At 44.0% G+C, this 15,189-nt stretch overlaps 2 protein-coding genes across 2 annotated transcripts in view; one reads left to right on the top strand and one right to left on the bottom strand.

Annotated features, from left to right (window-relative positions):
* Positions 1 to 1,968, top strand: part of LOC111973371 (splicing factor 3B subunit 6) — a 20,445-nt gene extending 18,477 nt beyond the window's left edge. Inside the window, exon 4 of the mRNA XM_024000715.2 lies at positions 1,387 to 1,968. Coding sequence (XP_023856483.1) covers positions 1,387 to 1,476 — 90 coding nt within the window. The 3' untranslated portion in view covers positions 1,477 to 1,968. The remainder of the gene's footprint in view (positions 1 to 1,386) is intronic.
* A 2,738-nt stretch (positions 1,969 to 4,706) lies between these two features.
* Positions 4,707 to 15,189, bottom strand: part of LOC111972507 (visinin-like protein 1) — a 44,869-nt gene continuing 34,386 nt past the window's right edge. The window contains exons 3-4 of the mRNA XM_023999505.3: positions 5,946 to 6,161; positions 4,707 to 5,309 (exon numbers count right to left, since the gene is read on the bottom strand). Of these exons, the coding sequence (XP_023855273.1) occupies positions 5,112 to 5,309; positions 5,946 to 6,161 (414 nt within the window). The 3' untranslated portion in view covers positions 4,707 to 5,111. The remainder of the gene's footprint in view (positions 5,310 to 5,945; positions 6,162 to 15,189) is intronic.

Below are 15,189 nucleotides of genomic sequence, written 5' to 3'. Positions count from 1 at the left end.
AGGTTCACTCCAACCTGTTTCCTGGAGAGCTACCGTCCTGTAGGTTTTCACTCCGACCCTGTTCCTGGAGAGCTACCGTCCTGTAGGTTCACACTCCGACCCTGTTCCTGGAGAGCTACCGTCCTGTAGGTTTTCACTCCAACCCTGTTCCTGGAGAGCTACCGTCCTGTAGGTTTTCACTCCACCCTGTTCCTGGAGAGCTACCGTCCTGTAGGTTCACATCCACCCTGTTCCTGGAGAGCTACCGTCCTGTAGGTTTTCACTCCAACCCTGTTCCTGGAGAGCTACCGTCCTGTAGGTTTTCACTCCAACCTGTTCCTGGAGAGCTACCGTCCTGTAGGTTTTCACTCCGACCCTGTTCCTGGAGAGCTACCGTCCTGTAGGTTTTCACTCCGACCCTATTCATTTACATTTACATTTAAGTCATTTAGCAGACGCTCTTATCCAGAGCGACTTACAAATTGTGCATTCACCTTATGACATCCAGTGGAACAGCCACTTTACAATAGTGCATCTAAATCTTTTAAGGGGGGGGGGGGGGGGTCGAAGGATTACTTTATCCTATCCTAGGTATTCCTTAAAGAGGTGGGGTTTCAGGTGTCTCCGGAAGGTGGTGATTGACTCCGCTGTCCTGGCGTCGTGAGGGAGTTTGTTCCACCATTGGGGTGCCAGAGCAGCGAACAGTTTTGACTGGGCTGAGCGGGAACGTGTACTTCTCCAACCCTGTTCCTGGAGAGCTACCGTCCTGTAGGTTGTCACTCCAACCCTGTTCCTGGAGAGCTACCGTCCTGTAGGTTGTCACTCCAACCCTAATTGAGCGCAGCTGGTTGTAATAATTATCTGGTTGATAAGTTGAGTCAGGTTAGTTACAATTGTGGTTGCAGTGAAAACATACAGGAGGGTAACTCTCCAGGAACAGGGTTGTTGAGCCCTGGTGTTGGCATTAGTCAATGCTGGTACATTGACACCTCCAGGTGTCTGGAGGAAGAGTCAAACTGCTTATTTTTATTGAACTGAGAGTCGGCAATATTATGCACAGAAATTGCAGACGAGCACGATGCAAGACGGCACAGAGGATCTGCACATGCACACGGATGTGCCTCACTCTGCTGCAACGTGTGATAGCTGCTAGACCAAAACGGCGAAGAAGTTTAGCCTTGCGCTTCGCACTCTTAGTTGTTGCGGAAGTTGACCTGATATTTTTGTGTACTTTGTTCGTCACTGACTCTACCTTTTAAAGCACTAATGTGAGGTAAATGTTGTAATCTATATGTTATTTTCTTTCTGACAGGTCGGCCTGTGTCTGGTTGTCACATGTAAACGGTGTAAAGTTTTGCACTTAAACATGCATAACTCATGATTTTCATTCCACTGTTTGTCTCACAGGCTTTCCAGAAGATGGACACCAAGAAAAAAGAGGAGCAGCTGAAGCTTCTGAAGGAGAAATATGGCATCAACACAGATCCCCCAAAATAGTCTCCCCTCTTCTCCCTTTGGCACAGAATGTGCATTTAGACATCTGTACAAATKCACCTCTTGCTTGTTGTAATCCAATGTTTGCTCTTGTCTCCTGAAAAGTTTTTTATTTTATTTAGCTTATTTTTTCAATTCTAAATCATTTGTACATCTTAATTTGTCCAATTGCTAAAGTTAACTGATTTGTGTTTTGTAATTAGGTAATATCTTGGTTATCAAGTATATTAGGGTGAATTTTGGGGGGGGATGATCCCCAGCATATGGGCATTTTTCTACTGATTGCTATGTGATAGAGGTTGCATTTTACAGGCTTTGACAGTCTTTTTGTTTTATTTTAGTTTTGGTATGTCTCTTTGGTGTGCATTTTGAACACATACAATCTCTGTGGAAAAAATATTCTGCAGTTTGATGTAAACGTATTTATAAAAAAACAATGGTAATTCATACAAATTCACTTGAGTTTTTAGATTCTGTCAAATAAATTGGTATTTTCTGTCAAATAAATGGTCCTTTTATAAAAGCTGCTGGCCATACGTCTTGCATGAATGCACTTCTGTCATAGCACTGTCCTCTTCCTGACCCCATAAAGGTCAACAGTAATAGGTAGGTAGGTYCCAGCCCAGGTCAAAGTAGAGGCATAGGTCACGGTCACTCATAGACCGGCACACGACTGCCAGCAGCTCTATTGTAATTCTACATACGCAATGCACAGGGTCTTTCACACTATCCTGAACCAGGGATCTTTTCAGTCAGTATTGCAGTTTAGTCAGCCTGCTTTCCTTTCACATAGCTTTGTATCATGGCTAAGACCATATTTGTCACTAGGCCAGTTCAACTCACATTTAGAGAGCTGAGACGTTCTGGAGTGCAGTAGATCTATACCCAAGACATCCTCAAGAAGACAATCTCTACCGTTGGTTTGCCTGCTTATTCTAATATGAACACAACTATACAGATTGTGGTTTTATATGCAGTACTGCATACTATCACAACCCCCCTCAACTCAATCTAGTATAGTTACTTTCATTTTGTGCAATCTAATTCACACCTTCAGAAAACAGCCCATAGAGTTATTTTATTAGTTTAAATCACAACACAAGGACTAGCGCAGCCATGTCATCAGGGACACAATACATGCTACATGTACAACATAATAATTTAGTTTACATGGTTGCCATTGTTTACATTTGGTATCTGATAATAGTTTTTTTCAGTACAAACATTTCTGGGCAAATATGTTCATGGAACGTTTTAGATGACAGTCAGCCTAATCTCTTGAGGATTTGTGATGGATTTGGTCTTGGTATAACAGTATAACTTTACGTCAGTCCCCTCGCCCCGACCCGGGCGCGAACCAGGGACCCTCTGCACACATCACAACTGACACCCACGAAGTGTCGTTACCCATCGCTCCACAAAAGCCGCGGCCCTTGCAGAGCAAGGAAGCAACACTACTTCTAGGTTTCAGAGCAAGTGATGTAACTGATTGAAACGCTACTAGCGCGTACCCGCTAACTAGCTAGCCATTTCACATCCGTTACACTCACCCCCCTTTCAACCTCCTCCTTTTCCGCAGCAACCAGTGATCCGGGTCACGGCACCAATGTAACAGTATAACTTTACGTCAGTCCCCTCGCCCCGACCCGGGCAGCGCGTACCCGCTAACTAGCTAGCCATTTCACATCCGTTACATTGGCATCGCAGTCAATTTGAATATGATTAAAATAACTCCTCCCAAATAAGCAGATGGCATGTGAAACAAAATGGGTAGTTAGTTACCAAATTGTAATAGTGATTTATACAAGCAGGGTCTACTTTAAACTAATATGTACAGGGGATTTATTAAATATTATCCAGTCAGGCTGGGGTCTTACAGCCTGGTCCCAGATCTGTTTGTGCCGTCTGGCCAACTCCTATGTTGTGCCGTTACAATAACCAATAGGAGTTGTAAGACCGCACAAACCAATCTGGGACCAGGCTAGGTGTCCGAGGCTATTTCCAAGCTGGTGTCTTGCGTGGACGATAGGATACACTGCACCTGAAAAGGAAGAAGCTACTGTACAGTTTGTATGCTTCAGTATGTGAGAGAGGAATAAAAAAGTAGAAAAATTTGAACAATAAAGAGCAGCGTATCGTTAGGTACACTTTGGGCAAACTGTATAGCCTACCAAAACACATGGCTTAAGGGGTTTAGTCCTCTTGGCTTGGTTCATAAGGAATGGCATTCACTAGTTTCTTAAAGACATTGTTTTTAAACACTATTGTTTTTAACTGAGAGAGACAAAACAGTATGAGGTTATACTGATCGATGTTTAACACAATGTTATACTGGCCTTAGTTATTCTTTTCTTTACACCTATGAGTGGTATTAATAAACTCATGACAGGAACTTCGTCGAATTCAGCACATTGATATGCAACCTGTATCTACATTGAAGAAATGGTGTGATGACATAGGACTAAAACGAATTGGACCAATAGTAGGTAGGATAAAATACACTTAAAACCTCTTCATTGTTAAAGGGCTGAGATTCATTTTCAGATAGCTTTTTATATTACAACCTCTCATTGGTTATGACTCACAGGGTATAATTCCCCTGACAATACTGATGTTTTTATTTCAATTTATTTCATTTCTTTTAGACAAATATTTTTGTTGACTATTGGTTTTGTCATTGTTAAATATGCCACATTCAATATCTCCTCGTTCCTAAATAATGATGCAACAGGGATTTCTTAGCATCATAACTATTATTATTATCTACAAGTTTCATGCTCCCACAGGTACGGCAGTCAAAAAGAATGTCATGACCAAACACAAAAAATACATCCCATACATCAATACTTGTAGAAGGATCTATACTGTAATGTGATTTTTCCTATTCAATTATTATTATATTTTATGTTTAACTGCATTTCATTAATAAGGCTTTGTCTTCATTATTCTAATAGAATGCAAAATGAGGAGATTATTTTTAAGGCGAAACCTAAAGGCATGCAAATGAACTACATTTATTTTCACCAACAGTACAAGCACGTTTGGAAGGAAAAGTGTTTGATGAATAGGCTACTAATCCATCTCTTCATCTATCCAAATCTAATCTTTTATAAGAATGGATACATGGTTTATCAGAAACAGTTACGTTACCATAGGAATTTGGTTTGGTTGACATTACTCAATATCTGAAACACACAGCTAGTGTCAGTAAACTCAGAACAATAAGTAGTAGCGTAATTCAACATAGCACATCACTGATGCTAAAGCTCCAGTGGATTGAGACGGTATCTATGGAAAATACATTGCACACTTTACATTTTGGCAGTTGATTTTAAATAATTTAAATAATATTTATATATCTCTATATATATTTGTGCGTGGTGTGAATATGTAGTGAGTRTGTGGTGATGCGTGTGTATCTTCATGGGGTGTGTCTCGGTAAGTGTGTGTGTGTGTGTGTATATGTAAATATTTTATAGCAAATTAACATTCTCATGCACACAAGTGTTTCAAACACAAGAAGCAAATCCATTGAAAGGTAGTCCAAGCATAATTTTTTTTCAGTGGAAATAGCTGCAAACTGAATGGAACATGAATCTTCTGTGCAGTCCGTGGTGGTTCTCAATCCTCCCTCTCCTCTATTTCTGCAGGTCACACTGCAGGAGTAATACAATGGAGGGGTCACTCTTTGCTGCCTCTTTGAACTCGTCCAGTGATATCTGGTCGTCGTTGTTCTTGTCCATCTTGCTGAAGATCTTGTCCACTCGCTGCTGGGGCGTCAGGCCGTCCTCGTTCATCTTCATCATGATCACAGTCCCCACCATCTTGTAGATGGCCTTAACAGAGGGGGAGAAATGATCGTTCAGTCATTGTTTACTTAAGTAGAGACATTTATAGGTCAAACACACTCTCTGAAAAACCCAACCTGATTAGTATTCAAGGCACACAAGAGGGCATTTGGGGCTAGAGGAGGAAATGTCAAAGATTCAGAAGGTAAAGAGTAGGGCCGGGACGATACTCCTTAGTATCTTGGCAAGGAAACAAAACAGCCCGAATGTTGGAAACAAACATCATTATGTTGTTGTCATCCAGTCACATGTATTTATTTTCTAAGCCATAGAAACACAATGTTTTACATACAGCAGGTTTTTAAAGGACCAAAGAGTTTGGTCTACTTCRTGTTTTCATTTTTGCCATGGAAAACATATTGCGATATTGGTATTATCCCGGCCCTAGTAAAGAGTAAACCCTGGCTGTAAATTGGAGAACAAAAGTAAATTTTTTAGATACTAATTTCCATGAATAATATCTCAACACTAATATGACATGAATGGCCTAAATGGCACCCTATTCCCTATAAAGTGCACTACTTTTGACCAGAGCCCTATGGCACTATATACAGAATAGGGTGCCATTTGGCACTGAGCATATGATTCATGATTAATCTCTATGGGCTGAACTCTAAACTTTACCTCGATGATCTCCAGCATCTCCACCCGTGTGATCTTGCCGTCTCCGTCCAGGTCGTACATGTTGAAGGCCCAGTTGAGTTTCTGTTCGAAGCTGCCTCGCGATGTGATGGACAGGGCACAGATGAACTCTCTGAAGTCGATGGTGCCGTCTCCGTTCTTATCAAAGGTCCTGAACGCATGCTGGGCAAACTTTGATGCATCTCCGTACGGGAAAAACTGAAAGAGAGAATGAAAACAGAAGAGATCCCATTTGAATTAGTTAGAAGGGGAACCCCGGCTTATAGACAGCTTAATCAATCATTCAAGACAATATCACATGTAGCTGGCTATACCTTTGATACACAGGAGGCTGGTGGGAGGAGCTATAGGAGGATGGGTTCATTGTAAAGACTGGAATAGAATAGGTGGAACGGTACCGTGTGTGTGTGTGCATGCAACTCTGATTGTGTGTCTGACGCTCAGTGTGTATGATACCAGCCCTGCAGCATATTGTTGAGATCCAGCAGAGGACTGCAATGCGGACCTAAGCTTTGTAGTCAGTCTGAGAGAGAAAGAGGAGGAGGAGAGCTGAGGAGAGGAGAAAAGTGGAGAGGAGACGGAGAGAGGGAGAGAGAGGTGAGAGGCAAGGCGAATAGAAAAAGGAGAAGAGGAGTGAGAGGAGAGGAGGGAGTAGGGAGAATCCTCCATTCATCAGAGGGAACATTGTGGTGTTTTAACATGATTAAGCTCTCAAAAGGGCTCGGGGCTCCCGAGTGGCGCAGCGGTCTAAGGCACTGCATCTCAGTGCGTCAGGCGTCACTACAGACCCTGGTTTGATTCCAGGCTGTATCACAACCGGCCGTGATTGGGCGGCGCACAATTGGCCCAGCGTCGTCCGGGTTCGGGTTTGGCCGGGGTAGGCCGTCATTGTAAATAAGAATTTGTTCTTAACTGACTTGCCTATTTAAATAAAGGTAAAAAAATGTAATAAATAAAAGGCTGCCATTTCCAGCCATTAACTTTAAACAGAGCCTGCCTACTTTAGAGCAGTGGTCTGACTTTTCTTAAGGATATATTTTTTGTTTTGATTATACTTTTTTCTCCAGAAATAATAACTGCTGGGAGTATATATGATATTGTAAGCCTTTAATCTGTTAAATTCACTGATAAAACGGACTCTTGACAGCTAAGATATTTTATGTAAAAAAATGCTGTGACTCCGCGAACGGTGGTTTGGTGGTCCCCGGAACAAAAAAAGGTTGGTCTGAAATGACTCCCCACTAGGTCTGGTCAAAGGTAGTGCACTTCAAAGGGAATAGGGTGCCAATTGGGATGCACTCCTTGAGTGTTCCTCCCTCTAAGCTCACAGTCAGTGGTGTAGTGGAGGGTAAACAGTTTACCCACCTTTTGCAGAAAAATGTATTAAAAGTATTGGGAGTGTTACTTTTTTCACCGCCACCGGTGAGTTTACCCACATATGTCTTTACCACTACATCACTGCTCTGCCGACTCAGCGGCCTTGTGGTTAGAGCGTCCGCCCTGAGATTAGAAGGCTGTGAATTCAATCCCTGGTGAGTCATACCAAAAATGGGACCTGATGCATCTCCGTTTGGCACTCCAAGCTATTGCATTAAGGAGATAAAGCCCTGTGATAGGCTAGCGTCCTGTCCAGGGTGTGTACATCAAGCTGCCTCACGCTACAGAAACAGGAGATAGGCTCCTGCCCTATGAGCCACTAAGGCTTGTGCAAGGCTATTTAGATCACTGCACCCAGTGATAAACAAAAGACTGTTTAGTGCCAATCCGAAAGACTCAATAATATAATTTATAATTCTGCCTAAATCTTAACATATAGTTCCAGAATTTTTATTATCACGTCACATTTCAAGGACATCATCGTCAACAAATCATTCATTTGTTCATCTGTTTTAGGGAGGATGATGTCCCTAAATGTAAAAGTTCTTTACTACACTGGGATCGGTCGTTCCTCCCCCCCCCCGTGGGACGGTTGAGCTAACGTAGGCTAATGTGATTAGCATGAGGTTGTAAGTAACAAAAACAAATCCCAGGACAAAGACATATCTGGTATGGGCAGAAAGCTTAAATGATTTTTAATCTAACTGCACTGTCAACTTTACAGTAGCTATTACAGTGAAAGAATACCATGTTGTTTGAGGAGAGTGCACAATTATGAACTTGAAAATATATTAATAAACTAATTAGGCACATTTGGGCAGTTTTCAACATATATGCAATGGTTCCTTGGATCAGTCTAAAACTTTTGCACATACACTGCTGCCATCTAGTGGCAAAAATCTAAATTGCGTCTGGGCTGGAATAATACATTATGTGCTTTCTCTTGCATTTCAAAGATGATGGCACAAAAATAAAAAATAAATTATTTGTATTATCTTTTACCAGATCTAATGTGTTATATTCTCCTACATTCATTTCACATTTCCACAAACTTCAAAGTGTTTCCTTTCAAATGGTATCAAGAATATGCATATCCTTGCTTCAGGTCCTGATCTACAGGCAGTTAGATTTGGGTATGTCCTTTTAGGCGACAATTTAAAAAAAGGGTTGGATCCTTAAGAGATTATTAACTTCTACCATTCCAGAAACATTCCCCAAATTCCCTGGTTTTTCAGAAATCCTGATTGGAAGATTCTGTATTTCCTGCTTATTCCCTCTTAATTCCAAGAATCTTCAAACCTGGATTTTTTTTTTTGCAACCCTAACACAGAACCATATCCCTATTCCTGGACTTACTTTAGGCTGTGGTTCAAACAGTGCATCCATAAGCAATACACAGATGGACAGGGTAGAGGCTAATGGGCTACAAAGAAACACTATGTAGAATATGATGAGTTTCTGTAATCTAGATGGGAGGTTGTGGTTTGGTTGGGTTCTCCAGGGGACCAGGCTAATTCATTAGAGCAGACCTTCTACTTGCCCTATCTGATAGCAGGAGTAGAGGTGTTGGGGAGCCCTGCTCAACTCTCAAAACACATACAACACAATGGGATGTGCCACTGCCAGAGTAATCACTTCAGATCTAATTGTTGTGAAAATGTTGCTTTGGTGTGTGGCACTGCCAGGATGTAATGCACACTGTGATGCAGCATGCACAAATGCAAAGTGACTCCCTCACAGGGCTGGCCCCGGTGCTCCATATAGCCTGGCACTGTCTGGCTGTTCCTGTTCAGCACATGTCCCTAATCAGTATATGTCCATGTTCAGTACCTGTTTCTGTCCATGTTCCAGTACCTGTCCCTGTTCAGTACCTGTCCCTGTCCCTGTTCAGTACCTGTTCCTGTTCATTACCTGTCCCTGTTCGTACTGTCCATGTTCAGTACCTGTTTCTGTCCATGTTCCAGTACCTGCCCCTGTTCAGTACCTGTCCCTGTTAAGTACCTGTTCCTTGTCATTACCTGTCCCTGTTCAGTACCCTGTCCTGGTTCAGTACCTGTCCCTGTTCAGTACCTGTTCTGTTCATTACATGTCCCTGTTCAGTACCTGTTCTTGTTCATTACCTGTCCCTGTTCAGTATCTGTTCCTGTTCAGCACTGTCCAGTACCTTACCCTGTCCAGTCCTGTCCTGTTCAGTACCTGTCCCTGTTCAGTCAGGAGGGTCAGGACAGTAGAGAGGGAAAGAAAAGACCTGCAGAAGTGGAAAGAGAGGGGCGGGGAGAGAGAGAGATAGAGAGAGCAGAGATAGCAACACATAAATAGAGAGATGGAGAGGGTAAGATAGAGAGTAGAGGGAGAGAGAAAGAGAGGGAGAAGAGAGACTGTGCATCTCCTGCTGATTATTCCTCCCTGAGAATATATCCAGTTATGAAACACTTGGTTATGAAAAAAAAAAAAAATTAATCGCTCTGGATAAATGACTGCTAGTGACTAAAACCTAAATGTAAAATGTAAAGCTCTAGAGAGAAGTGGACCAGGACAATTGGACTGACTGACTGTGAAACGTCTCCTTTTAAGCCCTCATTTATCTGACCCTTTCCCTTCCTGTCCTTATCTGATATGGAGGCTATGCATTGGTTAAAAAACAAGCAGAAAAAAGAGCATACATGGAGAATTAGTAGTGGCAGGTACTGGTCATAGTAGCCTGGTAGTGTCAGGTACTGGTCATAGTAGCCTGGTAGTGTCAGGTACTGGTCATAGTAGCCTGGTAGTGTCAGGTACTGGTCATAGTAGCCTGGTGTGGCAGGTACTGGTCATAGTAGCCTGGTAGTGGCAGGTACTGGTCATAGTAGCTGGTAGTGGCAAGTACTGGTCATAGAGCCTAGTAGTGTCAGGTACTGGTCATAGTAGCCTGGTAGTGGCAGGTACTGGTCATAGTAGCCTGGTAGTGTCAGGTACTGGTCATAGTAGCCTGGTAGTGGCAGGTACTGGTCATAGTAGCCTGGTAGTGGCAGGTACTGGTCATAGTAGCCTGGTAGTGTCAGGTACTGGTCATAGTAGCCTGGTAGTGGCAGGTAGTGGTCATAGTAGCCTGGTAGTGTCAGGTACTGGTCATAGTAGCCTGGTAGTGTCAGGTACTGGTCATAGTAGCCTGGTAGTGTCAGGTGCTGGTCATAGTAGCCTGGTAGTGTCAGGTACTGGTCATAGTAGCCTGGTAGTGTCAGGTACTGGTCATAGTAGCCTGGTAGTGTCAGGTACTGGTCATAGTAGCCTGGTAGTGTCAGGTACTGGTCATAGTCGCTGGTAGTGTCAGGTACTGGTCATAGTAGCCTGGTAGTGTCAGGTACTGGTCTAGTAGCCTGGTAGTGGCAGGTACTGGTCATAGTAGCCTGGTAGTGTCAGGTACTGGTCATAGTAGCCTGGTAGTGGCAGGTACTGGTCATAGTAGCCTGGTAGTGGCAGGTACTGGTCATAGTAGCCTGGTAGTGGCAGGTACTGGTCATGGTAGCCTGGTAGTGGCAGGTAGTGGTCATAGTAGCCTGGTAGTGTCAGGTACTGGTCATAGTAGCCTGTAGTGTCAGGTACTGGTCATAGTAGCCTGGTAGTGTCAGGTACTGGTCATAGTAGCCTGGTAGTGTCAGGTACTGGTCATAGTAGCCTGTAGTGGCAGGTACTGGTCATAGTAGCCTGGTAGTGTCAGGTACTGGTCATAGTAGCTGGTAGTGGCAGGTATGGTCATAGTAGCCTGGTAGTGTCAGGTACTGGTCATAGTAGCCTGGTAGTGGCAGGTACTGGTCATAGTAGCCTGGTAGTGCAGGTACTGGTCATAGTAGCCTGGTAGTGTCAGGTACTGGTCATAGTAGCCTGGTAGTGTCAGGTACTGGTCATAGTAGCCTGGTAGTGGCAGTAGTGGTCATAGTAGCCTGGTAGTGGCAGGTAGTGGTCATAGTAGCCTGGTAGTGTCAGGTACTGGTCATAGTAGCCTGGTAGTGGCAGGTAGTGGTCATAGTAGCCTGGTAGTGGCAGGTAGTGGTCATAGTAGCCTGGTAGTGTCAGGTAGTGGTCATAGTAGCCTGGTAGTGTCAGGTAGTGGTCATAGTAGCCTGGTAGTGTCAGGTAGTTGTCATAGTAGCCTGGTAGTGGCAGGTAGTGGTCATAGTAGCCTGGTAGTGGCAGGTAGTGGTATAGTAGCCTGGTAGTGTCAGGTACTGGTCATAGTAGCCTGGTAGTGTCAGGTACTGGTCATAGTAGCCTGGTAGTGTCAGGTACTGGTCATAGTCCTGGTAGTGTAGGTCTAGTATAGTGCCTGGTAGTGGCAGGTAGTGGTCATAGTAGCCTGGTAGTGGCAGGTACTGGTCATAGTAGCCTGGTAGTGGCAAGTACTGGTCATAGTAGCCTGGTAGTGCAGTGTAGAGTGTAGTGGCAGTAGTGGTCATAGTAGCCTGGTAGTGGCAGGTAGTGGTCATAGTAGCCTGGTAGTGGCAGGTAGTGGTCATAGTAGTAGCCTGGTAGTGTCAGGTGCTGGTCATAGTAGCCTGGTAGTGGCAGGTACTGGTCATAGTGCCTGGTAGTGGCAAGTACTGGTCATAGTAGCCTGGTAGTGGCAGGTACTGGTCATAGTAGCCTGGTAGTGTCAGGTACTGGTCATAGTAGCCTGGTAGTGTCAGGTACTGGTCATAGTAGCCTGGTAGTGTCAGGTACTGGTCATAGTAGCCTGGTAGTGGCAGGTACTGGTCATAGTAGCCTGGTAGTGGCAGGTACTGGTCATAGTAGCCTGGTGTGGCAAGTACTGGTCATAGTAGCCTAGTAGTGTCAGGTACTGGTCATAGTAGCCTGGTAGTGGCAGGTACTGGTCATAGTAGCCTGGTAGTGGCAGTTACTGGTCATAGTAGCCTGGTAGTGGCAAGTACTGGTCATAGTAGCCTAGTAGTGTCAGGTACTGGTCATGTAGCCTGGTAGTGGCAGGTAGTGGTCATATAGCCTGGTAGTGTCAGGTACTGGTCATAGTAGCCTGGTAGTGTCCGGTACTGGTCATAGTAGCCTGGTAGTGGCAGGTACTGGTCATAGTAGCCTGGTAGTGGCAGGTACTGGTCATAGTAGCCTGGTAGTGGCAAGTACTGGTCATAGTAGCCTAGTAGTGTCAGGTACTGGTCATAGTAGCCTGGTAGTGGCAGGTACTGGTCATAGTAGCCTGGTAGTGGCAGGTACTGGTCATAGTAGCCTGGTAGTGGCAAGTACTGGTCATAGTAGCCTAGTAGTGTCAGGTACTGGTCATAGTAGCCTGGTAGTGGCAGGTACTGGTCATAGTAGCCTGGTAGTGGCAAGTACTGGTCATAGTAGCCTATAGTGCAGGTACTGGTCATAGTAGCCTGGTAGTGGCAGGTACTGGTCATAGTAGCCTGGTAGTGGCAAGTACTGGTCATAGTAGCCTAGTAGTGGCAGGTACTGGTCATAGTAGCCTAGTAGTGTCAGGTACTGGTCATAGTAGCCTGGTAGTGGCAGGTACTGGTCATAGTAGCCTGGTAGTGGCAAGTACTGGTCATAGTAGCCTAGTAGTGGCAGGTACTGGTCATAGTAGCCTGGTAGTGGCAGGTACTGGTCATAGTAGCCTGGTAGTGGCAAGTACTGGTCATAGTAGCCTAGTAGTGGAAATACTGGTCATAGTAGTCTGGTAGTGGAGGTACTGGTCATAGTAGCCTGGTAGTGGAAAGTACTGGTCATAGTAGCCTAGTAGTGGCAGGTACTGGTCATAGTAGCCTGGTAGTGTCAGGTACTGGTCATAGTAGCCTGGTAGTGGAAAGTACTGGTCATAGTAGCCTGGTAGTAGCAAGTACTGGTCATAGTAGCCTAGTAGTGGCAGATACTGGTCATAGTAGCCTAGTAGTGGCAGGTACTGGTCATAGTAGCCTGGTAGTGGAAAGTACTGTCATAGTAGCCTGGTAGTGGAAAGTACTGGTCATAGTAGCCTGGTACTGGAAAGTACTGGTCATAGTAGCCTGGTAGTGACAGGTACTGGTCATAGTAGCTGGTAGTGGAAGGTACTGGTCATAGTAGCCTGGTAGTGGCAGGTACTGGTCATAGTAGCCTGGTAGTGGAAAGTACTGGTCATAGTAGCCTAGTAGTGGAATACTGGTCATAGTAGTCTGGTAGTGGCAGGTACTGGTCATAGTAGCCTGGTAGTGGAAGTACTGGTCATAGTAGCCTAGTAGTGGCAAGTACTGGTCATAGTAGCCTAGTAGTGGCAGTACTGGTCATAGTAGCTGGTAGTGGCAGGTACTGGTCATAGTAGCCTGGTAGTGGCAGGTACTGGTCATAGTAGCCTGGTAGTGGCAGGGTACTGGTCATAGTAGCCTGGTAGTGCAGTACTGGTCATAGTGAGCCTGGTAGTGGCAGGTACTGGTCATAGTAGCCTGGAATTGAAACTGATATGCTCAGTTTCATAATTGTTAACAGAGCACATAGCACTGTGAATATTATAACAGCCCGTTTTCGCTTAACAACGTGATGATGACCCAACACACACAATGTCTCTATGAATTACCAGTTAATATCCCCTGATAACGGACAGCTCATTAGAAAATAGCCATAACTTATATTTTATCACCACCATATTTTACAGTAGGTGTGGGTTTCTTTTCTGCTTCTGCTTACCCCTCTAGCACTGAGATGCAGTGTCTTAGACCGCTGAACCAGGGTTTCTGTAGTGACGCCTCTAGCACTGAGATGCAGTGCCTTAGACCGCTGAACCAGGGTCCTGTGGCCCTTGTTAAGGTCAACGGCATCATGAACTTTACCCAGTACCAAGATAATTTGGCTGACAACTTGGTTGCCTCTGCCAGAAGGCTGAAAACGCAAGTGGATCTTCCAGCAAGACAATAACCCCAAGCACTAATCAAAATCCACAAAGAAATGGTTAATTGGCCACATAATCAACATTTTGCAATGGCCATCTCAGTCTCTGGACTTGAAACCCATTTAAAACCTGTGGTTTGAATTGAAGAGGGCAGTCCATAAGTGCAGACGAATGATATCAATGATCTGGAAGGATTCTGTATGGAGGAACGATCTAAGATCCCTCCCGATGTGTTCTCCAATCTCATAAAACATTTGAGAAAAGGCTCAGTGTCGTTATCCTTGCAAGGTGAGGTATTGAAAGGCATTGAAAACAGAGGTGTAAATTTTGACCTCTACCTTTTTGATAAAACAAATGTATTACTTGTTAAGACTAAATATCTTTCTCTGAGCAATTGTATTAGTATAAAATAATATAATCTCCCCAAAAACTTGAACAACATAGCTCAGTATTTGAATTATTTCTTTTATATAGTCATTTTTGCTCATCTTTATCAAGGGTGCCAATAATTTCAATATATATATACATTAGATGTCGACCGATTAATCGGAATGGCCGATTAATTAGGTCCGATTTCAAGTTTTCATAACAATTGGTAATCAGCATTTTTGGACGCCGATTATGGCCGATTACATTGCACTCCACGAGGAGACTGCGTGGCAGGCTGACTATGTCACGATCGTGTGGAGAGACGGACCAAGGCGCAGCGTGATAATGATACATCTTCTCTTTATTAAAGAAGATGAAAGAACACGACACGAAACACTTTAACAAACTAACAAAAAATCGTGAAGCTATAACGAACTAGTGCACACATGCAACATAGAACATTGACATAGACAATTACCCACAAACACCTAAAGCCTATGGCTACCTTAAATATGGCTCCCAATCAGAGACAACAATAACCAGCTGTCTCTGATTGAGAACCAAATCAGGCAACCATAGACTTTCCTAAACAACTACACTCAACCATAGACAATTCTAAACACCTACACT

The sequence above is a fragment of the Salvelinus sp. IW2-2015 genome, linkage group LG14 (assembly GCF_002910315.2).
Source record: "Salvelinus sp. IW2-2015 linkage group LG14, ASM291031v2, whole genome shotgun sequence".
Taxonomy (NCBI): Eukaryota; Metazoa; Chordata; class Actinopteri; order Salmoniformes; family Salmonidae; genus Salvelinus; species Salvelinus sp. IW2-2015.
Note: the sequence above shows the minus strand (reverse complement) of the source record. Positions and strands in the feature narration are given on the sequence as shown.